The sequence below is a fragment of the Emys orbicularis genome, chromosome 2, assembly GCF_028017835.1.
Source record: "Emys orbicularis isolate rEmyOrb1 chromosome 2, rEmyOrb1.hap1, whole genome shotgun sequence".
NCBI lineage: Eukaryota > Metazoa > Chordata > Testudines > Emydidae > Emys > Emys orbicularis.
This window is the reverse complement of record NC_088684.1, coordinates 92,121,341-92,147,312: the sequence shown is the minus strand read 5'-3', so window position 1 is coordinate 92,147,312 and position 25,972 is coordinate 92,121,341. Positions and strand designations below refer to the sequence as shown.

Below are 25,972 nucleotides of genomic sequence, written 5' to 3'. Positions count from 1 at the left end.
AAAAAATCACGTATACTTCTTAGAGCCTTGAAACAGTGTACATAAGTGTTACTACAAAGGAACATTATTATTAAAAATCATATTAATTACAACATTTAATGTTTCACTTTGGGTAAACACCACTCTGATGATGGTTGTGAATATTTTTAATGTGTGTATTTAAAACAAAATTAAGGCAAAAATACTTGTATATACTGTAATGAGTGTATTTATATAAAGTGTATATTTTTATTTTAATAAAAGTTGCTTTATTTACATTTTTAGTGGTAAAGATCTGCATGCATTAAAACATGTATGCAAATATCTACTTCTTTTTCACAGTTCCAAATTGTGGAAGGATTCATCAAAAGTAAGCATCCTTTCTGTACTTTCCTATATACTCAAGTCCACTGGTGTTTCCTTTGCTTATTCTTGGGGGACCCTTTCATTTTGTCACCCCTTTTTTTTTTTTTTTTTTTTTTTGGTTTATGATTTTCACCAAAGATATTCACCAGTATACTAATAGTCACTCTGTTAGGAGGGGATACACTTTTATCCCTGTCTCAATTACATACTGGTCTAGGCATCTTTTGACAGCACTTAGGAAGCAATCACAGGATAGAGTCCTAGGATATCTCATTTGATAGCTTCCTGATTAGTTAGAAAAAGTCCTAAATTCTTCCTTCTGAGGTTCTTTAACACCAGGCTACAGGCACTTAGAGTTCCTATCACTTTCTCTCGTTTTTGTCAGAGCTGTCCTTCATTAGCTAAATCCTTCCACAACCTGTGTTAACCTATTTCCTAGTCCCGTCTCCACTGGATCCTGCAGTCAGGTCTTTTGGTCAAATGGCATTCTGTCCTCTTTCTTGAGGTCAAGGAGGTTACCAGTGTCTGGAGTGTGTGAGATGTAGCAAGGGCTGAGGTGTCAACATCAGTGGTTGTTGCAATAGCGATGAAATAGTCTCCACATTTTATTAAATTCCCAGAAACTTCATTAATGCAGAGTTGGTGCCTCATGCCCTTCCAGAATGTGGAGAGTGATCAATTAACCCCTCTGAAAACCAAGAAACACAAAGTTAAGATACATGCCACCCCTCACAGTGCATACTTAACTCTCTCCCCCCGACTCCTGGTGCTGTGGTAGCCACTGGGAATGGTTCAGTAAGGGAGGTGGATTCTCCAGCTTGTGAGGGATGGCTCAGTGGTTTGAGCATTGGCCTGCTAAATCCAGGGTTGTGAGTTCAATCCTTGAGAGGGCCATTTAGGGATCTGGGGCAAAAATCAGTCTGGGGATTGGTCCTGCTTTGAGCAGGGGGTTGGACTAGATGACCTCCTGAAGTCCCTTCCAACCCTGATATTCTATGATGTCTTCAGATCAAGATTGTGGCTGCCTTGTTGGAAGATGCTTTAGTCATTCACAAGTTATTAGGCTCAATACAGGAATAAGTGGGTGAAATGCTCCGGTGTGTGTTATACAGGTCAGACTAAACAATCTTTTGGTTTATTGTGGTCTCTAACTCTATGAATCTACAATAAATAGATATGAGGAGAGATAAAGAGAATGTTCCACTGTGTTGTGTTCCACATATTTGAATTCCCAGCATTTATCTGCACACATTCTAGCTGCATTAACTGTGTTAAGAGTAGCTGTATTGAATGTTGGAGGGATTAGTTGGAGCAGCTTGTCAGAGCTGTGACTGATACGAAGTGCTTGTGTACTTAAAGAGATCAAGTATGCATCCTTTCAGCATTGAATTTTGTAGATTGTGTCAGTGGAGGTGCACAAGGATATGATCTTCCAAGGGAATTGTCTGCAATCTGGTGGCAAATATGGCAGTAGCCTCTAGGGCTTATGGCTTGTCTACTCATGAAATTGTTCAGGAATAATGATTTCTGAATAGCTCCATGTGTGAACACTTATTCCACATTTTAAATTCTATTTCAAATTTTAAATTCACCTGTTATCTTATTCTGAAATAACTTGCATGTGTAGAAGGAACTCTTTTTGGTAAATGTGATTGGTGTGTGTGTATGTGTAACATTTAGGAAGTCTCGAGTAGTTTTAATGTAGTAGACTGGGTGAGCATAGTGTGATGTAGGTAGCTCCTGTTTGCTACACCTGACCTAAACCAAAGTTTTGTCTTAGCAAAGATGAGGTTTCTTTGTTCTGTAGTGCTCACATGCTTTGTTTTCAAAGTGTTCTGTAGCATGTCAGAGTAGAGTGCTAGTATGTATGTGCTGGGGTATGGGCAGTTAAGGTGTTGCAAGGGTGGCATGTGCCTTAACTTTGTATGTCCTGGTTTTCAGAGGCTTAAGTTTAGCCATGCTCCACAACTGGAATGGCATGAGACACCTCTGGGCAACCTTAACTTGTGTTAATGAAGTTTTGGGGCATTTAATTTACCTGGTCTATTAAAAAATAATTTCTCAGCATCACCATGCATCACAGACCCAACTCTGCTCCTTCACTGTCTCTGGCTTCCTGGCAGTGATTACCTCAGTCACAGAAGGCACTGGCTGCATGTTAGTTGCTTCACTGTCCCTACATTAGCTCCAGGGTCTCTGCCTGTTCACCACAGTCTCAGAATCTTGCAAGCAGCACAATAAAGTAAGACTCAATATCCTGCTTACTATATATGCTGCTTGTCCCAGATTGTCTTTGAGTACCATGGATAAAGAGGGACATATAATGAGGAAAAATTACTCCCTGCCAACTTCTGTAATCCAAGGGAGCTCTAGCTCAAGTGCTTCTGCTAATAGTAACTGTGGTTGACACCATAGGTAACACGCCTAACTCTGGAAAGTGCCCTGAGATATACAATAGCAACAAATAGTTAGAACTTCTCTACTTATGTCTCAGACAAAAGATATCTTCAGCAGCATGATTCTACGTAACACCAATCTTGGGACATTGTTTAAGTATTATTAAAGTACTGACTCATAGTAACAAAGTACTGGCTCCTGCAACACCCAGGTTTTAATTATACATTGAGTTATAGACTTGGCCTCACATTCAAGATCTTAAAGTGCCTTACAAAGGTGGCTTAGTATTTATCCACATTTTACAGTTGTGAGACTGAGGTACAAGAGGTTTTGATTTGCTCAGTGTCCCACAATGAGCCAATCTGATCAAAACTTTAGACCGTGCTATTTTCACAGCATTTGTCCATTTTTACCTAACTTAATTTGAAAGATTGAGGTCACTTTACTGGGTGGATATAGCTAAATTAAACCAATATTATTTTTATTAAAATACTTACATATTAGAACAAATTAATTATGTATATACGTCTATCTGTAAATGTAGAAACTTACCTAAATCCACTACAGTTACATTAAAAACAATATACTGCCAAATGTAAACTATTCAGAAAATGGAGGGTTGTTGTCTTGTGGCATAAGTCTTTTGAATATAATTTTTTTGGCCTCTTAAACCTGTAGTACTCAATTTATACAGAAGAGGTCACTCTGTAAAATTTAATATTGCAGTTTGTCAGTTGTAACAGTTTACATAAATGTTGGATGCAAAGAGAACATACACTTTTTTCCTCAGATATTTTAAATAAAATGATGGAAAGAGAACTGCAGAGAAATAACTCAAACACTAAAAGATGTTTTATAGTATAAATTGATGTCTCAGTGCAGCATTAATTTGTTTGTATTGTTGCTTAATGTAAAATGAATTTTGGCTACTTTTACTTTTAGATGTTCTGATAAAAAGCTAAAAACTTCTAATTTAAAATTTATTATCTTATTTTTTAAAATGTGAAAAAATACTTTAAAGCATCCCACCCATAGATGAAGCTTTAATTAAAGTCATGAATGAATCAATGTCACAGAAAGAAGGACATGAGAGAACAGGCTAGATTAGAGAGAATTAAAACCACACTGCAGAATATAACTAGATTCCAATGTGATCTTGAAACCCAAATTTATAATTGATGATAATGGATAACACCACCTATCAGTCTTGTTGACAGAAGAAAGACTCAAGCTAATTTTTAATTTGTTTCATTCCAATTTTTAAAAACATGCTCTCTAACATATCTTATTGAACTCTTACTTTGGTAGTCACTGAGGTAAGGAGACCAATTGTAGGAGAAAGTGACTTATGCAGATGCTCAGGCCTCTGAAAACCAGAGGTCCAGTTTGCCATTGGAGTAATTATTTGTATGAAGGAGTGCATAGGGGCCTGATCAGGGCCCCTTTTATGCTAGACACTGTATAAAGCGATAACAAAAAGACAGTCCCTGCCCTGAAGAAACTACAATTTAAGTAAATCATAAGAGAAACTTCATATCTAACTGAATAGGAGTGAGAAATTTGATCAGAAAAGGTTGTGTGTGAATCCAAAGTGCAACTCTGTAACAGTATAGAAATCTTCACATTATACCCACTAATCTACATTTGTGTAAACCTTCCAATATACAAGTAAAATTTTCTTTACATTTAAATTACATATAATCAGCAATATACTAGCCTCTTCTGCCTCCCAAGTTGGGGGGAGAATATCTTAAATTTTCATGAGAAGAACTTTCCATACCCAAAGTCTGCTACTTGCATGTTCTACAGGGAACAATCCTGCATTGGCAGTGACTTAGGCTGGGTGATGATTGAAGGAGTTTTTTCTCTTTCTAACATCCATAATACTTACTCACTGGCCCTGTTACAGAGTGCATCTCTTTCTCCTAATGTTCTAACAGGGAGAAATATATGCAAAATGGATTGAGCCAAGGGCGGGGGGGAAAGGGGAGAACAGAGAGAAGGAGAGGGGAGTGGCAGTTCTTTCAGTATATGTTTTCAAATCAAGTCCTGCCCACCTGTGATGCCCAGTACATTGTGTAGATGTGCACAATAACTGCCACTCTTCTTTGTATGCTTTACTGAGCAATTAAATAGTTATCTATACTGCTATTTTAAATTGAGTAGTAAATGTCCCGTTAAGATGAATCAGGGCGTTCCACACCACTTACAGATATTGTTTTGTACTGTCCGTAGAGAAGACATCAGTACCTTGAGTTAAATGCAGTTCATATCTTGAAGGTTTTTATTGTAATCATAATGATTAGGACTTTTAAAAAGAAGTAAAGGTTAAATTCTAGAACATTTTTCTCCCAGAAAAGAGTACCAGCTCCTCGTGCCACGGTGAACCAAATTCAACCTCTGCTGCAAGAGGGATGTTTCTAGGATATTTGGGAAGTCAAACATTAGTTGGCTCTAGGAGAGGCCTTCATAAATGGTAACATCACCGGACATGTACAGACTGTCACCTACAGTGTACTGGAATGTGAGACCTAGGACAATCAAAGTTTGCTAGTCATCCTAATAGTTGGAGAGCAATTCAGTTTTCATAGCTCTATACTGAATCCTGCCAGCTTAGTGTGCAGAATAATTAGAGTTCCAGATGTATAGCAGTGTCTGCTGATGTTGCAAAGGGAAAGCATTGTTGCACATTTTATTGCATAAAGGCCTCATGATCTGTGTATCATGGCATTGTTTAATTAATCGTTTTTTTAGAGTGTAGTGTTTTTCATGCCATGTCATAGACTATTCATGCCTTCCCATACTGGGGGGCACAATTTAAAGGAGAGGACACATGACCACCCCACATGTCTCCTTTGCCCAGGAATTCCCCTCGCCCTGTGCCCAGGCCAGGGTCACCGTGCTTTTCCTGCCCCACCAGAGTTACCTGCAGGAGGGGGCTCTGTCCTGCTGCTGCTGTGCCTTCCCCCTCCCCACCTCCCCCCACATGTCCCTCTCCCTCCCTCACCAGCAGGCCAGACAGATATCTGGGAGGGGGGGCACTTGACCCCCTCATGCATCGTTTCTGCATGTTATAAAGGAAGACCTCTAGGTACATAGACATGCTTTCTAATTGAAAGCATTGCACTGGTTGCCATTGGTTTCCAATGTAGTCATAAAACACCTAGAGTTGAAATGGTTTATGAAACTCTCTAAACTTGTCCCAGATTTTTATTCCACTTTCAAGACAGTTTTGCCTGGCTGTGGGTTTTGTTACAAAAGTTCTATACAGAATCCATCTTCCAATAATTATGATTGCAACTGATAGGGATCGTCAACCTTTGGAACGCGGCCTGTCAGGGAAATCCACTGGCGAGCCAGGACGGTTTGTTTACCAGCACTTCCCTTGGCCCATGCCACTTCCTACAGCCAATTGGCCTGGAACGGAGAACTGCGGCCAGTGGGAGCTGCGATCAGCCGAACCTGCGGATGCTGCAGGTAAACAAATGGTCCCGCCCTGTCAGCGGATTTCCCTGATGGGCTGCATTCCAAAGTTTGCCAATCCCTGACCCTTGGTAGATTGTTCTAATGGTTAATACTGCTCACTGTTAAAAATTACCTTATTTCCAGTCTGGATATGTCTAGTTTCCAGTCTGGATATGTCTTCCAGCCATTGGATTGTGTTATACTTTCTCTGCTAGACTGAGGTGCCATTATTAAATATTTGTTCCCCACATAGGTACTTATAAACTGTAATTGATATTTGTAATGGTATTTTTAAAACTTCTTATTGTCCTTAACGCTGCTGGCCTTAGATTTCTCCTTCTGCCCCCTGCATTCCCTTATCTATTTTCTACAATTCTTAGCTTCTGGTTTATATTCCTTATGATTGACCTCCCCTTTCTTTAATTTGTTATATATAATTTTATTTTTATAGCTGGCTTCAGTTCCCTTTTAGATCAGGCAGTTTATTTTAACTATGGCAACCTTCTTCCTCATTTGTGAAATTGTGGCTTTATGGGAACCTACTATGGTAATTTAAAATTATTCCTCACTATCATTTAAAATTATCCAATTAAATTCGTTCTCCCATCTGAGTTGGGTCATAATTATTTTCAGCGTTGTGAAATTGGCCCTTTTCAAGCAGCAAGTATATATATTACTAGGCTGGATTTTATTCTGCTTGCACATATTAAATGTGATCAATTCAGGATCACATATAAAAGAGAGAGACCCTCTTTCAGGTGTATAGACGTTCCATTATGGTAATTCCCACAGTGTTTGGGGGTTTTATTATACGTCTATCCATCTCGCCTTAGTATTTTTTCCTGCGCTGCTGGCAGGTTGCTATGGCAGCTGGATGTTGGAGTAAAAACCTTGGTTGCACAGAAGCGCCTCTTTGCTTTTGGCCTGAGCAGCGCTTTGTCTCTTCCAGTTCCCATATGTGGCTTATGCTTCCTGACTCTGAGCCCCTATGTGCAAGTCTATGTCACGCGTGTCCCTGCACCGAGGTGCTGTGTACGGTGCCGCAAGCGCTTTAGCAAGGAAGATGGCCGAGGAGGGACTTCGGCTGCCTATAGAGGGCGGCTAAATCTGGGTTTCGTGTCAACCCATCCCAGCCACCTCCTCCCAGTCACTGAGCGGCGGCGCGGCGCTTCCCCGGCCCCGCTCTTCGCCGGCAGGAGGCGGTGCGGCCCCGCGGAGATCTGGCGGGGAGGGGACGCCGTTGCGTTGCTATGAGCGGGCGGCCGCGCTGCCGCTGAGTAGCTGGGGCGCTGCTGCGGGTCGGTGCTCGCCGTGTATCCGGCGGCGCGGGCTGGCGGAGCAGGAGGAGTATGAGGCCGGCGCGGACGGGACGCAGCGGGGCCCGGCAACAGAGCTCCCTGCGCTGAGGCTCGGCAGGCAGCAGCGGGGATGGCTCGCGCCGGGGCTCTGCCCGGAGACTGGCCCCGGGAGGCGGCGGCAGGAGACGCCTCCTGCCGCAGGGAGGACGAGGCGCGGGACGCGCTCTCCCTGGAGCAGATCCTGAGGCTCTACAACCAGCCCATCAACGAGGAGCAGGCGTGGGCCGTGTGCTACCAGTGCTGCGGCTCCCTGCGGGCCCGGGGCCGCCGCCGCGAGACCCCCGCCGCCAGGGCGGAGGTGGCCTCCCACGTCCGCATCTGGAAGGACGGAGCCGTCACCCTGGAGCCGCCCAGTGGGGCTTCCCCTCCGGCAGCAGGTGAGGCAGCCAGGGCCGCCCTGCGGGTACAGGCTGCTCCCACCCCGGGCCTCCCTCTCGCAGTGACCCCGGGTCAGGGGCTCGGCTCCCTCCCGGGGCCCACCCCCGCAGCCCTGCGGGTGAGTCGGAGCCCCGGGCCCTTCCCTTTTCCCACCGCTATTGACCTGGGGCTGTTCCAGCCCCTCCTGTTCCCCCCTCCAGCCGCACCGAACTGAATCTGGTGTCCCCCTTCCCCCCCCCACTCCCCCAACGCAATCCTTTCCCGTTCACACTGGGAGTAAATCCCTTTCCCCAGGACCCATCCGCCTGCGGCCACGGCGATTCTGCTCCTGGTTCGCCCGTGTGTGAATCCCGCTGTGTATGAATGTCACATTTCACCATCCCTGCTATAAATGGCTGTATTGAACTTGGGTCAGGGGTCTCCCATGTTGGGCCCTAGTGTATATCTTGTCTTCCCCCCCCCCCCGCCCCCCCCTTGGTTGATGCGGAGACGAGCAGCACAGAGCCAGCAGAATGGCAGAGAATTATAGCCGGACCGCTCGGGGGGGCGGGGCCCCCGGGGGTGTGTGTGTGCTGCACTTTAGAAGGGGTCAGAGCAAATCGGACTCAGTGGCTTTCTTTGCGATAGCTTGTCTAGTGTAACACTGCACTGGTTCTACCAAGCTGGACTGACTAACAGTGCCCCAGGTACACAAGGGTGTGTGTGTTGATTTGGAGAGCTCCGGCGGCTCCTTCAATCAGAATCCTTCTGCTGGTGGGAGAGGGAGCCTGGAGAAGGGAAATCGATGAAAGCTGCCCATGTAGGTCAGCATGACGAGGGGGAAGGCGCTGCAAAGCAAAACAAAGAGAGCAGCTGTCAGAGAGACCGTGCACAGTGTTCGACTGGACTGAATGTTGAGGGGGAGGAGGAGGTATTAACGATGTATGCCTTCTTTTGTGCCTTTGCCTTTGTTTGTGCCATTTGGCATCAAAATAAATAAATAATAGTAGTAAATTTTTCGGGAGAAGACCAAATTAACAGAGGCATATAGTGGTTAGGGAGTAATACTATAACATATATAATAAAAGCTTATTTGTATGCATTTTTTGATATCCAGGGTAGAACATACAGGATATGAAATATAAATATTTTAAATGTATGATGCACACACAGATATATAATATGTATGTGCAGTATTTTATAATGGAGTATAATTATAATGTATAATATATATTTTGGTGTCTGAGTAATATAATACCATATTATAAGTATTTATAAGATGTACCTTTCAAATGTCTCTGATTATATTACCTCTTCTAAAACATTTTTGAAAACAGATCAGCATCTTAGAACACTCACCAGAAATAGATTGATGTTATAGATAGGTATGCTAACATTAGCCAAATAGCAAAACAATCTGTATCTGCCAGTGACATAGCACATACCACTAGGTATTTTAAAGTTTATAGAAATAATGTATTTTCAGTTGTCATCACATTTTTCAGTTCATGGAGTTTCAAAGCTCATGTTCATAAGTGAAAAAGCCTATAAGCTCTTTTTTATGTAAACGAAGCTTGATTTCTGTATGAAATCTAAAACCGTCAGTATGAAGGATATAAAAGTGAAGCAGATCTCTCAGATAATAGCATCCCAAAAGTCCACATCATGATAAGAGTAAATGTCAGCGAAATTCCTTAATAGGAATCAAGATTTGAAAATTGATATGAAACAGAGGATTATTATATAAAGTCTTCAAAATGGGAGTAACATAAATTAAGCATTTAGAACATGAATACTAATCTGGAATTATGAATTAATGAAGTCTTTTAAAAGATGTCTGTCTGGACAAACAGTGCCAGAGAATTACAGTAATCCTGTCTGGAACTAGTGAGGGTGCGTACAAATATCAAAATACATAGGGTGAAAAATAAGACATAATCTTGTGATATTAGTCTAATGGAAATTCCAATTTAAAATTGATCTGGAATGCTTTTTAAATAAATAAATAAAAAGTCTGATATCAATTGAAAAATTTACACAAACTCCTACTAACCAGTGGGACAAAACCTCCACAACCAGCCCCTGCATTTTGCAGGAACACAGGAAGAGAGTTGTGCACTGCAGAAGCACATTTTACTTCTAACATTTTCAATCAGACTTTTTTCAGAAAATGTATTAAGTTATTACATCTCTTTTGTTTTTGTTTATACCTCCTTTCCTTTCCTGGCTTCACTCCACTTCCTCTTTTCTTTCTTATAACAGATCATGATATATCTTTTTCTTAGTTGTCTTAAGTAAGGCCCTGTCTAGGCAAGGATTAAAGTGTGATGTAAAGCTCAGGCTCCTCATTAGGCTTTAACTTGACCAGTTTATCTCATGTTAAATGTGGTGTGCCTTGTCTACACTAGACTTCTAAAATGTATTGCTTAGCTAATACAACTCTACCCCGATATAACGCGTCCCGATATAACATGAATTTGGATATAACGCGGTAAAGCAGCGCTCGGGGGGGCGGGGCTCGGCGCTCCAGCGGATCAAAGCAAGTTCGATATAACGCAGTTTCACCTATAACGCGGTAAGATTTTTTTGGCTCCCGAGGACAGCGTTATATCGGGGTAGAGGTGTATCATACTTTAAATCCTAGTATAGACAAGGCCTAGTTTTTTTTCTTTTCCATTTTTCCCTCCAACCCCTTATATAATTTTCTCTCTTTTCCTACATTTTATTCCCTGTCTTCTCCCTATTTTTTGTGTGTGACCCTCAAACATCTATTCATATTACCTACTCATGTTTAGGTCTTGAAAATCTTACTATACACCTAAGAGCCAGAGAACCAAACCCGTTAGCCAAAGATTGATATAAAAGATTGGGTGGAGGAGGTGGCCAAGGGGCAATGCTTCTTCCTCCCCATATACTGGAAAAAGGAAAGATGCTGGGATTCCTACCATAGAGCTGTCCCTAGACCCTGCTCACTGGCTCCATCTTTTGTATCAGCCTCCAGCTGGTAGGTGTCTGATAAATTTGAATCCTCCACTCAACACCACCCATGGCTGCTGAAAGGGATCAATGTTCTCTGTGTTCCTCCCTCCCACCCTATATCCTCTTGACAGCTGTAATTTTTTGGGAGTGGTTTTGCAAAATATACCTCTTCCTCAGCTTTCTGGATTCTGCCAAGGTGTTCTGAGGGTGTGCGTTCTTTAGTACTATTCTCTCAGCCTCAGTTTTCAGGTCCTCTTCTCCAGTGGGTAGGTGTAATGCTTCTGGCCCATGGCTTTCACAAGCAGCAATAGCATGAAATCAACCTGATTCTAGCTTTTCATTGCTACTCACAATCTTCTGGTTAGTAGCAATGAAAATTAACAAGAATCATAGTTTCATTTTGCTGTAGCTTCGGAAGCAATGAGCAGTAGCACCGGCACTGGAGCTGTCGGTAGACTTAGGAAGACAGCATTGCATTAGTTTGTGTTTGGAAGATTAAACCAAAGTTATCTCCACAAACATAAAAGCTAGAAATTAATTACTATTTATATTAAAAAACAGATTCTGCAGAAATTGATGGCATTTTTCCAGAACAGCTTCCTGCAAGTGGATTTTTCAAACCCGGCCTTACATCATTAGGGGAATACACAGCTATTTTTGAATTTACAAATAAATAGATTTTTAAAATGAAACTGACTAGACTTAGCGTATAAAACAAAGAAACACAGCTTTGTTCTGTTCCTCCTGCAGAAATTGATGGCAACAAAACTAGTTCAGATGAGCATAAAGGGCCTGATCCAAAGCTCAGTGAAATGATTTGTAGCCTTTCCATTGACTTAAATTGGTTTTGGATCAGGCCAAGGGTTACATACCATAAAGAGCTGTGTATGTCTGCAATGTCATCAGTTTGTACAGAAGAAATAACTCTGAAGTTGGGTCCTATGAGGTACGTAAAAGAGAAAACGATTCTTAAATACTTTGTTTTAGTTATCTGTGCATTATGTTAATGATTAGGATCCTACATTTTTTAACGTTTTTTAACGTTTAAAATATTTTTTTCTGTTAAATTTCTAATGAATAAAAGCAAAGATATTCTGAATTTAGGTGCTAGTCCATCCTACTCATCTTTATTCCTGCAGGGCATGTGGAGCTCAAAAGCTAGTCTCTTGCTTTATTTTTCTGTAGTAATACACATAAGCATATTTGATTCTAGCTTTATTGTACAGGTTTAATTTATCAAAAGAAGCAAATATTGGATGTTGGTTGCTGTTTTTGTATACAGTGGAATCCTGTGTGTATGGGCAAATAAAGGAGTCCCCCGAGAATGGTATCTTGGTTTAGTGAACATTCAGGCTTTGTTGAGGATGTGATCAGTCATGCCTGTCAGTATAGCGTATGGAACAGCAAATGCAGAGATAAAGCAGTATTACAGAATTTGCTTTAGAGATGCCTATAAAGTACCTGACTGTCTTCAGAGTATATTGCAAATCTCATTATTTTGCTAGATGGGGAAGAAATAAACATTAAAAATGTAATAAGTATAAATAGATTAATCTAGCAGAAATGAAGTGCTGAGTCCACTATGATCACCTTAGTGTGAATCATAATTACTCTGTCTGGTATGTAAATGCTACAGTGGGTTCTTATATAAAATTGCAGAAACCAAGAAGGTACAAAATATGTTTAACTCAAATGGCTTGTCCTTTGTTACTTATGTTTGCTGAAAAATTAATTTACAGCAACATTTGATAAAATGCCAGAGCAGATAAAAACAAAACCTCTGTATAAGTTAGATCAGTGTTTCTCAATCTTTTTGGTACCAGGGACTGGCTTGCTGCCTTCCTAAACTGTGTCAGGGAGATCTCAGAGACCGGCAACTGGTCATTGAGAAATATTAGAACATTTTGGTGTAGAGATGTTTCATTATATAAATGCTATTGTGAATAAGCATTTCTTACATATTATTCAAACCTCAAGCATATAGTTGAGGTGACAGTTATATGACTATTAAAAACTGATATTAAATCCTTGGCAATGTATTCATCAGTGTTAGAGTTGAACAAATATAAGGTTACTTCTCAGAAATAAGGTTGTTATTGTAACTGATCTGCCAAATTTTAGTTATTAAAAGCTCTAGCTTACATGTTCCTTACATATGAGAAAATCTTTGAGATGGAAAAATATACTTAGAAATCTCAGTTTCCTTTACGTGCTCCCTTAGGGCCAGATCCAATACCAGTATAAAGTCAATTTATAGGTGTCTGTTAACTTCAGTGGGGATTGGATTGAGCTCCTAAAGAGGAGGGATGGCTTTGAGGAATTGTGGAGGGAGCAAGCGGTGGTTTGAAAATCTCACAAGGCCATTCTCCAGCTGTCAATCATGAGGACTGGCACAGCCACAGTGCTCCCTTCCCATTCTCTACTGAGCGTGTGGCTTCCCAGAGAACGGTGATGTCAGTGGATGTTCTTTTCCACCTCACACGCCCACGGATAAAAGGCAAAGTGGAGAATTACTGCTCGTTTGACCAGCATTAATTATTATGCACATTTAATCCTCAAAATCTTCCACTAGTTGATGGGAGCACAGAGAATGTGTGCTCCTTGCCTCTACCCCAAAAAGATTTGCAGAGTGTTGACTACAGAGTGGTTTTTACGGACTGTATACTGTAGAGGAATGGTTTCTGCTGTTCTGCCCTTGCACCCTTTGTGTGACTCTATATTGGAAAGGAGTATATGGGGCCTATTAACTTCAGATCTAGTTCATGGCAAGAAATGCTTTTTGCCCATTGGTCTTTCAAAAAACATTGTTTAGAAAAATATATATAGGTTATTTTTAAAGAAAGGAAAATCTATGTAAAGACATTATACTTCTAGTAGTATTGACCCTTTGAAAGAAAATGGTGTGACAGATGGCAATTTCCTGTAATATTTTCGACAAACCTTCTTGAATTAAGTTAAACTTTACTGAATTAAGCTTAAGTATTTTAGAAGCCCACTATGTTAAAAATGCAAATGGTTTATGTATTGTTGTGGGATTGTATGGAACTTCTTTAGGAGAAAGAGAGGATTAATGCAATCTTTGGGAGATATTAGGAACTTCAAAGTACTTTTTGAGACCATACGTATGAAGTAGATTTCATAGGAAATATTGGTATAAAGAAAATGCAAATTAAACACCTGGAATCTATCCATTTGAAGCTGTAGAGTTGAGCAGAGACTTGTTGTCTGGCTGATTACATATTCAGGTTTTCTTCAAAGAACCTAACCAGATAAATGAGTGATTCACAGATTCATGTGTGGTTACTGTTCTGGGCAGAAGAGTGTTATGAATTCGAAACGACAGGAACATCTGTGTGTGGGGGTTTTGAAGGACAGCTCACCTACCAGAGCCCATGCTGGAGTTACAGGGGTGATCTCTGGTAAGCTTATTAGCATGTGTGCAAGTCCTTCTGTAATTTTTAATATGTTTTCTGTGTATTGCTTTTACCTTAAGAGTAAAATGTGCTTGCTTAGGGTATGTCTACACTACGAGAGTAGTTCGATTTTACTTAAATCGAATTAGTGGAACCGATATTACAAAGTCGAACGTGTGCATCCACACTACGAACAGTAATTCGACTTTGTGAGTCCACACGAATGGGGCAAGCGTCGACATTGGAAGCGGTGCACTGTGGGCAGCTATCCCACAGTTCCCGCAGTCCCCGCTGCCCACTGGAATTCTGGGTCGCGCTCCCAATGCCTGCTGGGGAAAAAAATGTGTCGAGGGTGGTTTTGGGTAACTGTCGTCATTCAACCGTCACTCCCGCCCTCCCTCCCTGAAAGCTCCGGCGGGCAATCAGTTCGCGCACTTTTCTGGTGAGTGACAGCGCGGACGCCACAGCACTGCAAGCATGGAGCCCGCTGCGACCATCGCTGCAGTTATGGCCGTTGTGAATACCTCGCACCTTATCATCCACCTTTTTCAGAGGCAGATGCTGAGAAATCGGGCGAGGAGGCTACGGCAGCGCGGTGAGGACATTAAGTCTGAGAGTGGCACAGACCTCTCGCAAAGCACGGGACCCCGCGCCGTGGACATCATGGTGGCAATGGGTCATGTTGATGCTGTGGAACGGCGATTCTGGGCCCGGGAAACAAGCACGGACTGGTGGGACCGCATAGTGCTGCAGGTCTGGGATGAATCACAGTGGCTGCGAAACTTTCGCATGCGTAAGGGAACTTTCCTTGAACTTTGTGAGTTGCTGTCCCCTGCCCTGAAGCGCAAGGACATCCGGATGCGAGCAGCCCTGAGTGTCCAGAAGCGAGTGGCCATAGCCCTCTGGAAGCTTGCAACGCCAGACAGCTACCGGTCAGTCGCGAACCACTTTGGCGTGGGCAAATCTACTGTGGGGGTTGCTGTGATGCAAGTAGCCAACGCAATCGTTGAGCTACTGCTCTCAAAGGTAGTGACCCTTGGAAACGTGCAGGTCATCATAGATGGCTTCGCCGCGATGGGATTCCCAAACTGCGGTGGGGCTATAGATGGAACTCACATCCCTATCCTGGGACCGGACCACCATGCCAGCCAGTACATTAACCGAAAGGGCTACTTTTCAATGGTGCTGCAAGCACTGGTGGACTATAGGGGACGTTTTACCAACATCAACGTCGGATGGCCGGGCAAGGTTCATGACGCTCGTGTTTTCAGGAACTCTGGTCTGTTTAGACGGCTGCAGGAAGGTATATACTTCCCGGACCACAAAATAACTCTTGGGGATGTGGAGATGCCTATAGTGATCCTCGGGGACCCAGCCTACCCGCTAATGCCCTGGCTCATGAAGCCCTATACAGGCGCCCTGGACAGTGAAAAAGAACTCTTCAACTACCGTCTCAGCAAGTGCAGAATGGTGGTGGAGTGTGCTTTTGGCCGTCTCAAGGGGAGATGGAGAAGCTTACTGACTCGCTCTGATCTCAGTGAAACCAATATCCCCATTGTTATTGCAGCTTGCTGTGTGCTCCACAATCTCTGTGAGAGCAAGGGGGAGACGTTTATGGTGGGGTGGGAGGTTGAGGCACATCGCCTGGCTGCTGATTACGCCCAGCCAGACAGCCGGGCGATTAGAAGAGCCCAGCGGGACGCGCTGTGCATCCGGGAGGCTTTGAAAGCTAGGTTCCACAGTGAGCAGGGTAACCTGTGACTATTAATTTTGTTTAAAGAGAAGCTGAACCTGCCACTGTTTCTTTACCCAGTTAATGTTGACTATCCTCTCCAGTTACATACCCCCTTCACCCCGTTTCCCCCCTTCCAACACACCTTAAAAAATAAAATAAAATAAATGGAACTTTGTTCATTAAGACCGTTTTCTTTATTAAGGGTTTCGTGGTAAAGGGTTGAAACTGGGACGCAGACTTTGGTGGGGAGCGGGTGTAGTGATGGAAAGGACGCTTCTAAACTCGAGGAATGACAGGCTTCCGCTCCTAGAGCGGTCCGCAGTGGTGGACTGGTTGTTTCAACGGAGCCTGCCACCCCTCCTTTTCGGGACTCTGTGTGTGGGGGCTATGTGAGTTTGTGGCGGGGGAGGACGGTTACAGATCCCCTGCTGCGTGGCTCTGTCATCCAGGCTAAGGACCGCTGCATACGATCTGTAACCGCCCTCCCCCGCCACAAACTCACATAGCCTCCCCACACAGAACATGAAAACCACCTCCCAGACTGACCAGGGTGCCTAGTGACTGCAGTGTGTGTGTGACCTGCTGCTGAACCTGCCCCCGTGTCTGTACCCTGGTAAAGGTGACTGTCCTCTCCAATTACCAACCCCCTTTCCCCCCTTCAGACACACTCTCCTCTAAAAGAACCTGACGGAAACAGTAATTAACAGAAACATATTTTTTATTAACAACTACACAGTTAGGGGATGACACTGGGACGGGGGCTTGGGTGAGGTGCTTTTGGAGTGAAGGAAAGGACTTATCAAAACTTTGGGAGTGAGAGCCGTCTGGTACTTGAGCAGTCTGCAGGGGTGGAGTGACTGTTTTCATGGCCCCTGCCGCCCCTCCTTCTTGGGACTTAGGGTGAGGGGGGGATGGGAATTTGTGGCGGGGGAGGGCGGTTGGAGAGAGACTGCAGCGGGGCTCTGTCCTCCTGCCTCCGGTCCTGCAGAACATCTACAAGGCGCCGGAGCGTGTCCGTCTGCTCCCTCATTAGTCCAAGCAGCGTTTGAGTCGCCTGCTAGTCTTCCTGCCACCACCTGTCCTCCCGTTCGCTGTGTGATCGCTGGTATTGCGACATGCTCTCCCTCCACTGGGTCTGCTGTGCCGCCTCGGCTGGGGAGCAGCCCATAAGTTCGGAGAACATCTCGTCCCGTGTCCTTCTCTTACGGCGCCTAATCTGCGCCAGCCTCTGGGAGGGGGATGCCGGGGTAGGTCGGGAGACACTCGCAGCTGTGGGATGGGAAAAAGGGAGTGAATTCCTCAGAAAGATAAATTTAGTTGTGAACAATGAACATAGTCTTTCTCTGTGAACAAGACCATGCACAGCACCTATCACATGCGCACTCAGGACAAGGTCGAATTTTCGGCCTTCCCATTCACTGCCTGGGGTCTTGGAGTACAGATCACAGAAGAGGGGCAGGACAGCGGAATTCGGGTAGCAGGCGGACATGCTAAGCCGTAGACTTTTGGCTGCTGAAAGCTCAATTTATAGCAGTGCCCTCCTTTCACGTTCAAAGCAATGCCCCTAGCGTTGGCCAGTTCCTGCTGCCGGCAATCCGGCCAGCATGAACTCTGCCCCTGTCCCACCCGCCTCGCGGCTGTCCCCGGGAAAGATCCCTGTATGCTGCCCCTGTGCTGCCTCCACCGCGTGGCTGTAAACCGCCGGTTACACTTATGTAAAGGAACAGGCAATCAGTCCCAGTACTAACATTCCCCTAATTTAAAGCAGGTCACCATGAGTGATATCACTCTGATGACGATTTCGGACACCGAGAAAGACCGCATGCTGCGTGAATGCCAGCAAAAACCAGGGCCGTATGCGGCCATGCTGTGCGAGGCACTGATCCCAGAGTACCTGCTGATAGCCTGGCGCGGAAAAGTTTCCTACCATGGAGGACGCAATAAGGCCGCTCTCCCCAGGAACCTAATGCAAAGGCTTTCAAATTACCTCCAGGAGAGCTTCGTGGAGATGTCCCAGGAGGATTTCTGCTCTATCCCCGGACATATTGACCTAATTTTCCAGTAGCTGCACTGGCAAGGACTAAAAAGTAGAGCGCCTAGGGCAAACTAATCATGAGAAACCGGACATTGTGAGATACTTTTGCAGTACTTGCACTGGCAAGGACTAAAAAGTTAAGCACCTAGGGCTAAGTAATCATGAAAAACCCATTGTTAATATTCCATTCCTGTTCTGTTCCAAATAAATGTGTACATGTTTAAAACATTTACCGACTGATCCTTCCCCTGATTCAGGGTCACGGGTAACGCCTTGGGAGGGTTGGTACGGGATCTCCGTGAGGGTGATGAAGAGATCCTGGCTGTCGGGGAAATCAGCGTTGTAAGCTCTGTCGACTGCCTCGTCCTCATCTCCTTCCTCATCTTCCCCGTCCGCGAACATCTCCGAGGAAGCGGCCATCGACAATACCCCATCGTCAGAGTCCACGGTCAGTGGTGGGGTAGTGGTGGCGGCCGCACCTAGAATGCAATGCAGTGCCTCGTAGAAACGGCATGTCTGGGGCTGGGATCCGGAGCGTCCGTTTGCCGCTTTGGTCTTCTGGTAGCCTTGTCTCAGGTCCTTGATTTTCACGCGGCACTGCGTTGCATCCCAGCTGTATCCTCTCTCCGTCATGGCTTTGGAGATCTTCTCGTAGATCTTCGCATTCCGTTTTTTCGATCGCAGCTCCAAAAGCACGGACTCATCGCCCCACACAGCGATCAGTTCCAAGACTTCCCGATCAGTCCATGCTGGGGCCCTCTTTCTATTCTGCGATTGCATGGTCACCTCTGCTGGAGAGCTCTGCATCGTTGCCAGTGCTGCTGAGCTCGCCACGATGTCCAAACAGGAAGTGAGATTCAAACTGGCCAGACAGGAAAAGGAATTCAAATTTTCCCGGGGCTTTTCCTGTGTGGCTGGTCAGAGCATCCGAGCTCGGACTGCTGTCCAGAGCGTCAACAGAGTGGTGCACTGTGGGATAGCTCCTGGAGCTATTAGCGTTGAATTCCATCCACACCTACCCAAATTCGACATGGCCATGTCGAATTTAGCGCTACTCCCCTCGTCGGGGAGGAGTACAGAAATCGATTTAAAGAGACCTCTATGTCGAACTAAATAGCTTCATTGTGTGGACGGGTGCAGGGTTAATTCGATTTAACGCTGCTAAATTCGACATAATCTCCTAGTGTAGACCAGGCCTTAGAAAGAACTGTGTGGTAACTTGTCACTGGGGCAATTATATTGTATACCATCTCTGAGGAGAGAAGCGAAGCATGCCTGCTTAGGAAGACTGTCTTTTGCTGGAAATAACGCAGAGAAGGCAAGGAATTGTTCAGCCTGGAAATATCTCGGTCAGAAGGGGGAGAGATGCTGGTCTCCATCCAAGAGAGATGATGGCTGGAAAGCTGGAAGCCTAGATGGGGTGCCCTTGTGTAACTATAGAGGGGGAGGAGAGGCACAGTTGCCCTGAACTGTGATAAATGCATCAGAATAGCCATGAATTCCCTGTTTTAAAATTTGTTGCTTTTAATATTTGAAAGTATGTATGCTTTGAGAAATTAGTACTCCTTATAAGCTTAAATTAATGTTTAATTATCTCTGACTTTGAGTTTTTATTTTAACATATCCAGAAATGAGACTTACTGCTATTTAAGGATAGTAAAGTTTGGTATCCTAAAGCCTCATAGTTACTTGTAGTCCTCAGTACATTGATAGAGTGGACAGGTAGGAATGGCAGACATCATTTTATATCAACTAATGGGGTAGGGTGGAAGTGGAACAGACACTAGTCACTAGAAAGGAAGAGAAAAACAGTTCTTGTGTTAAGCTGTGAAAGAGGTACCATGAACCTTAGGCCTTGTTACACTGGCTTTTGCCATTAGTGTAGCTATACCAGTAAACTCCATTAATTCTAATCATGGTTTACATGGATATACCCTGTGTACTAAGAGTTCACACCAGTGCCCCTACGTTGATGGCTAAAAACTCTAGCGTAGACAAGACTGGAGAGGGAGATGACAAATAAGCAAAGGACAAAAAACTTCATGGTAAGGAAGAAGTATATTGCCAAAAGACACCTTGTAATGTGTCTACAACATTACTTATGCAAGAAGCCTGACAAAAATAGAGGGTGACCTTGAAGTACACACACAAGGGAATATAACCAAAATGTGGTGGGTTGACAAATCAATGAGGGAATGAGGAATAAATAATGAACAATTGAGATTTTAGGCAAGATCAAAGGAAAATATAAAAGCAAGAAATAGCCTTAAATATAACCTACTGTCCTCATTAATTTAGCCTAAATGTAACCTACTGCTCTAGGAAATATTGGCAGAATTGTAGGATTCAGACATTGTAGGTTCATCATGACATAAAGATAATAAAAAGGGTAAGTTAATAGGATTTTGCTATAGAATGCCAGATCAAAGGGAACAATGATGAGATAAAATTTCTGAGACAAGAAAAGCCAAATTGGTGTCCCTAGCCTTTGTTTGCCAGAAGCTGGAAATGGGCAACATGGGATGGATCACTTGGTGATTACCCGTTCTATTCATTCCCTCTGGGGCATCTGGCATTGGCCACTGTCGGAAGACAGGATACTGGGCTAGCTGGACCTTTGGTCTGACCCAGTAGGGCCATTCTTATGTTCTTATGGAATAGTTATTATATATTACTTGAATTACTGTGGCACTTAGGAGCCCTAGTCCTGGATCAGGACCCCATTGTGCTAAGCAATATATAAACAAAGAACAACAATACTGTCCCTGTAGAGTCCTACTGCTCAATCCAAGACCAGCGGGACCTGACTACAATTATGGGTTTGAGTTGGAAAACAACCTGACCCTCTCATGCTCAGGTTGGCTCTCCTCATCCTGCCCGTGGGGTCGGCATGGTGCAGCAGGGGGCTGCGACAGGCGGGAGCTGAGAACGCAGCCACTGCTGCACTGACCCCAAGGGCAGGAGGTAGTGGCAGTGCTGACTCAGGTTCTGAGGGAAGGGTTGGGTAGGAAAACACCTCAGCCTTCTTGGGTTGGATGGGCTTGGGTCTGGTTCAAGTCTCAGTTGGGTTTAAAAATTAGTCCTGAGCAGATATCTTAAGTCCCTGCTCCAAAAACTCACAATCGAAGTATAAACAAGAGACTCCAGATGATTACAGACAGATGGGGGAGTACCAGGAAACTAGAGACCATATTGGTTAGCAGGGTAGTCAGCAGCCTAACCAGCAGTCAAGCTTTTTGTAGGCATCACAGAAATGTAGAGTTTTAAGGGAGGTTTTGAAGGAGGATAAGGAGGGCTTTCTGTGGAGGTTTTCTGGGAGCTTCTCCCAAGTGTGAGGGGAATCATGGGAGAAAGCATGAAGGGGCTTGTTTGAAAACTTAACAAATGGGTGGTGGAGGCTTGTATTGTGGGCCAGCTAGAGGTGGGAGTTGACATCTTGGTAGTGAATGAGAGATGATAGCTAGAGTGAGGACTGATTGTGAAGGAACTTGAAAATGAAGACAGGCATCTTAAATTTGAGGTGATAGAGTAGGGGGAGCCAGTGGAGAGATGCCAGGAACGGGGTGACATGGTCAAAACGACCGTCAAGGAAAATGATATTTGCAATAGCATTATGAATGAATATAACGGGAGCAAGATGGCATTTGTCAAGGCCAGAGAAAAGGATGTTGCAGTAATTGAGACGTGACATGATGAGGGGAATGGAAGATATCTAACACCCTGGACATAAATTATGAAGGATTAATCCTACAAGTTTGGGAACATAGCACAAGAAGGCTTTTTTAATTTTGTGGTACAAGAACTGGGATGGGGGACATTCCTCTTTTACTTTTAGATGAATTCATGAGTTAGCGCAGGGCGATTGATACTTTAGTAATGCTTATAAAAATACTTTTATAATGCTTAATAAATACTGTCCCACTTCAAATACACTCTCAGGTTAGTCTTACTGGCAAATGTAGATAATTAAAATATGCTTGAGAATGATATGTGAATTTTAGCACAACACATTTTCAAAGGAACAGAAGCCAGACAGATATACAATGCAATTAAGAGTATGCAAAAACTAAAGCCAAGGTAGAGAACAAACAAAATTGCATTAATAAGATGGGCTTCAGAGTAGCAGCCGTGTTAGTCTGTATCCGCAAAAATAACAGGAGTACTTGTGGCACCTTAGAGACTAACAAATTTATTAGAGCATAAGCTTTCGTGGGCTACAACCCACTTCTTCGGGTTGTAGCCCACGAAAGCTTATGCTCTAATAAATTTGTGATATGCATCCGAAGAAGTGGGTTGTAGCCCACGAAAGCTTATGCTCTAATAAATTTGTTAGTCTCTAAGGTGCCACAAGTACTCCTGTTATTTTTTATTAAAAAGATGATAAACTTTTAAAATGGAGGCATAAGAGGTAAAAAAGACCGTGAGACTGGGCAAAAGTAATGAATTGACAAGAAAGATAAATACAATTATATGCTGCAGGATTATCAAACTAGGATGGTGGTAAATAGCTTTGGTGAAATCCTGGCTCCATTGAAGACAATGGCAGAACTCCCATTTTCTTCAGTGGAATTAGGATTTCTCCCAATAAATGTCTCCTCTCAGACTTCACATTCCTTTTCCCCTTCTAGTTTACCTTCTGTCCCTACATCTGCTGCCACATCCTAGACTCCCTCTTGCTCCCTCCATATTTGTCTGTCGCCCCATTTCATTTTTATTCCTGTCCTCAACATGTTCCTCCGCTCCCCGATATTGCCCAGCACCTGTCGTCTCTTTTCCTACCTCTCCACATTGCCCTGCAACACTCTCAAGTCTTGGTGTTACCAGCTCCCACAGTTTTATCAAAAGTCTCTCAATATTTGGTGTTCTTAATGCTCCAGCTCCTGGAATCAAGTGATTAGATCATAATCTCAACTTCAATTTAAAAAAGGAAATTTCCTGTCCTTAAAGTTTCAGAGAGAAGCTTGAAAATGTGACTAGTGTGCACCCTAAAGGCTTAAAAATCTAAGGCAAACTAAATATTATATTTCTAAAATCTCACTATATTTCGGGGCCTGACTCACAGTTTCTAAACGCTTGGGGTTAACAATGCTGAGTCTGTTCCCTGACTACTAAATTCCTCAGCACTCCTCTTCCCTCTCTCTGGCCTCCTGCATATTCCGACTACCTGGTATGGCCATCTTGCCTGAGGGCAGCCTGTCTTCAGCCATTCTAGAAACAGTGGGAATTGTTTCCCATCTTTACTATGGGACAGCCTCACTCCCACATGCAGAATGGGAAGGAAACGGCAGCCAACTTCAGTGAGGACAAACTGGGCTGAAGCCCTATTGGCAATAATGGGAGATGGTGGCCATGGAGAATGAGGGCAAAAATTCATGAGAAATTATTAATTAGACTAAATATGTATTTTTCCCTTTGTATTTAGTTAATCGGAGGACATCTTCAGCCAGCACTTAATATCACTGGAGTGTCTGATTTAAAAAAAAAAAAAAAAATCTTGAGTGGTACCTGAGAAACACTGAAGGTAGATTTTTCTTGACCTCTAACTTCATCTCCACTCTAGAATGTTGCTGAGTTACTCTCACCAGTTAATCACAGACTTGCATGTTAGGCAGTTCATTGCACATCATGCTATATGCTCTGATGGTTCCACCTTATTCATTGCAGAATACTTTTTTCCCACGCTGATCCTTTCTGAATATGATTATCTACTCTAGGTATACACTTATTTTACACTGTAAGAAAGCAGGCATAGTACTTAAGCAGCAAATTAATGTTGCACCCAAAATGAGTTTCAGATGTATTGCTAGGCATAGAGTTGCCTCACTTACAGTAGTTATTTTGAGTGTGTGTCTTAGAGGTTTTCTAAAATCACATCAGGTATTAATTACAAAGGAACTTTTTGAAACATGAACTGTTAGCCCCTGGAGTGGCCTACAAATTGTTCTGTAAAGAAGCATGGACTACTGATAAATTGGGCTCATTTTAAAAATGCATTGTATTAGGTGTATGTAGTGTAGTTGTAGCCATGTCAATCCCAAGATATTAGAGAGACAAGTGGGTGCGATATCTTTTATTGGACCAACTTCTCTTTTGTGTTAGGTGCGTCACTTAAAGAGATCAAATATGAAAATGATTATTTGTTTTACCCCTTCAGACCGATGGGGGTTCTCCTGTTGGTGTAGGGGCAATCCACCTCCCTGAGAGGTGGTAGCTTGGTCGACAGGAGACTTCTTCCATCGACCTCAGCACTGTGTATACAGGGATTTAGGTCATTTTAACAGTGCTAGTCAGGCATGTGGATTTTTGACACTCCTGATTGATGTAGTTAAACTAATCAAATTTTCTAGTGCAGACCAGGCCTAAACCCATGATTTTTAGTGTCTAGCAAAGTTATTAATTTAAGATCCCAGGCTTGTCTTTTGAAGGTGTTGTGCATGTTTCCTCTGAGGCTGAGGACTGAGAGATCAGATATGGAGTGATCATTTTATGAAAATTGTTTGCCTACGGGTAATAAAGTTTTTTTGTCTTTTATCATTTTTCTGTGTGAGTTCATTCAAGAGCATGATTGTCTGGTTTCACCCTCATAGTTGTTATCGGGGAATTTAGTGCGCTGGATGAGGTACATCACATGTTGTAATAGGCATGTGTAGTACCCATGGATCTTGAAAGGTGTGCTGTGGAGGGAGGGTATTGATCATTGTAGCAGTGGAGATGTGTCTTCAGGTTTTGCATCTGTTGTCACGGCAGGGTCTGTTGCTGCTTTGAGTTGGTGGGTCCTGGTCTGTTGAGCGCTTCTGATGATGAAATTGGGGGGTTGTTTGTGAAAAAATTCTTTTAGGATATGGTCCACATTGATTATGGGTTGTAGTTGTTAGTGATATCCTGTATGGGTTCCAATGTGAATGCTGCAAATATACTTGGGGGGTGGGAGGGAGGGAGGAATGATCACATGAACTAGACTGACTGTAAATTATGTCTTTGTTAGTGTTGTAGGTGTCTTGATAGCATCACACTACTGTAGTCCAGATTCTGCAATTCTGGCCAAACAAAAAATGTTCGTATTCAGTTCCTTTTCACTTTCAGGGATAGTGAAAGCTGTTGTGTTGGTTAATACATGAGTAAATGAAATGCAGAAGAGCACAATCATATTTCCCGTTGCTTCCCAACAGTAACAGTTCTACAAGTCTCTGGAGCAAGTTAGCACTGCATCTTCATACAGTGAAATCTGTGTGAGAGGTCACCCTTATGGGTAGTCACCTGTCTTTAGCCCATCAGAGAATATCCCAAAGAGAACTGAGTACAGGTTTGCTCCACATTCCTAATAAAGACCTCCTGTAAGCAATTTATTTTTGTTAGTCGCTTGATCAGTTTAAATTTGTACAGATTATATGGGGTGTGATATTTGCTACACATGCAGGATATGATCCTAATTAGTTGTACTCAGCATCTCCTGAGCATAGTCAGCTGAAACATAAACTGTTATCTGCTGTTGTGTGGTACACAGTGATATGTAAATGTGCTAATGTACAGTACCACTCGTGTCCGCTGTTTATAATTTTTGTAAGCATAAAATTCAGTTCTCGTCTATGCTGATACGTTCCTCCTCACAAATATGAAAATAAAAGCTTCAGATTCAATCTGCATATCTTCAGTAGCAACATAGCTTCAACGCATCTTGTTAAATTATATATTATCTAAAATATATGAAATTAGTTTGTTTGGTAGTAATGCTCAAACAAGTCTTCAGGTTTTCTTTATGGTAAAGAAATAGAGCATTGCCTTATTGTGGACATGGCAGCAATTATTGTTTCTTCCCCATTGAAGGGGAAGTGACGTTTTTGTTGGCGGGGGTGCGTGGGGTGGGGCGGAGGTTTGTTACAAATGGGAG

The 25,972-nt window shown here is 43.3% G+C and overlaps 1 protein-coding gene across 1 annotated transcript in view; it reads left to right on the top strand.

The window, feature by feature from the left end:
• Positions 1 to 7,635: 7,635 nt before the first annotated feature.
• SPIRE1 (spire type actin nucleation factor 1) overlaps positions 7,636 to 25,972 on the top strand; it is a 190,464-nt gene continuing 172,127 nt past the window's right edge. The window contains exon 1 of the mRNA XM_065399520.1: positions 7,636 to 7,942. Within this exon, the coding sequence (XP_065255592.1) occupies positions 7,636 to 7,942 (307 nt within the window). The remainder of the gene's footprint in view (positions 7,943 to 25,972) is intronic.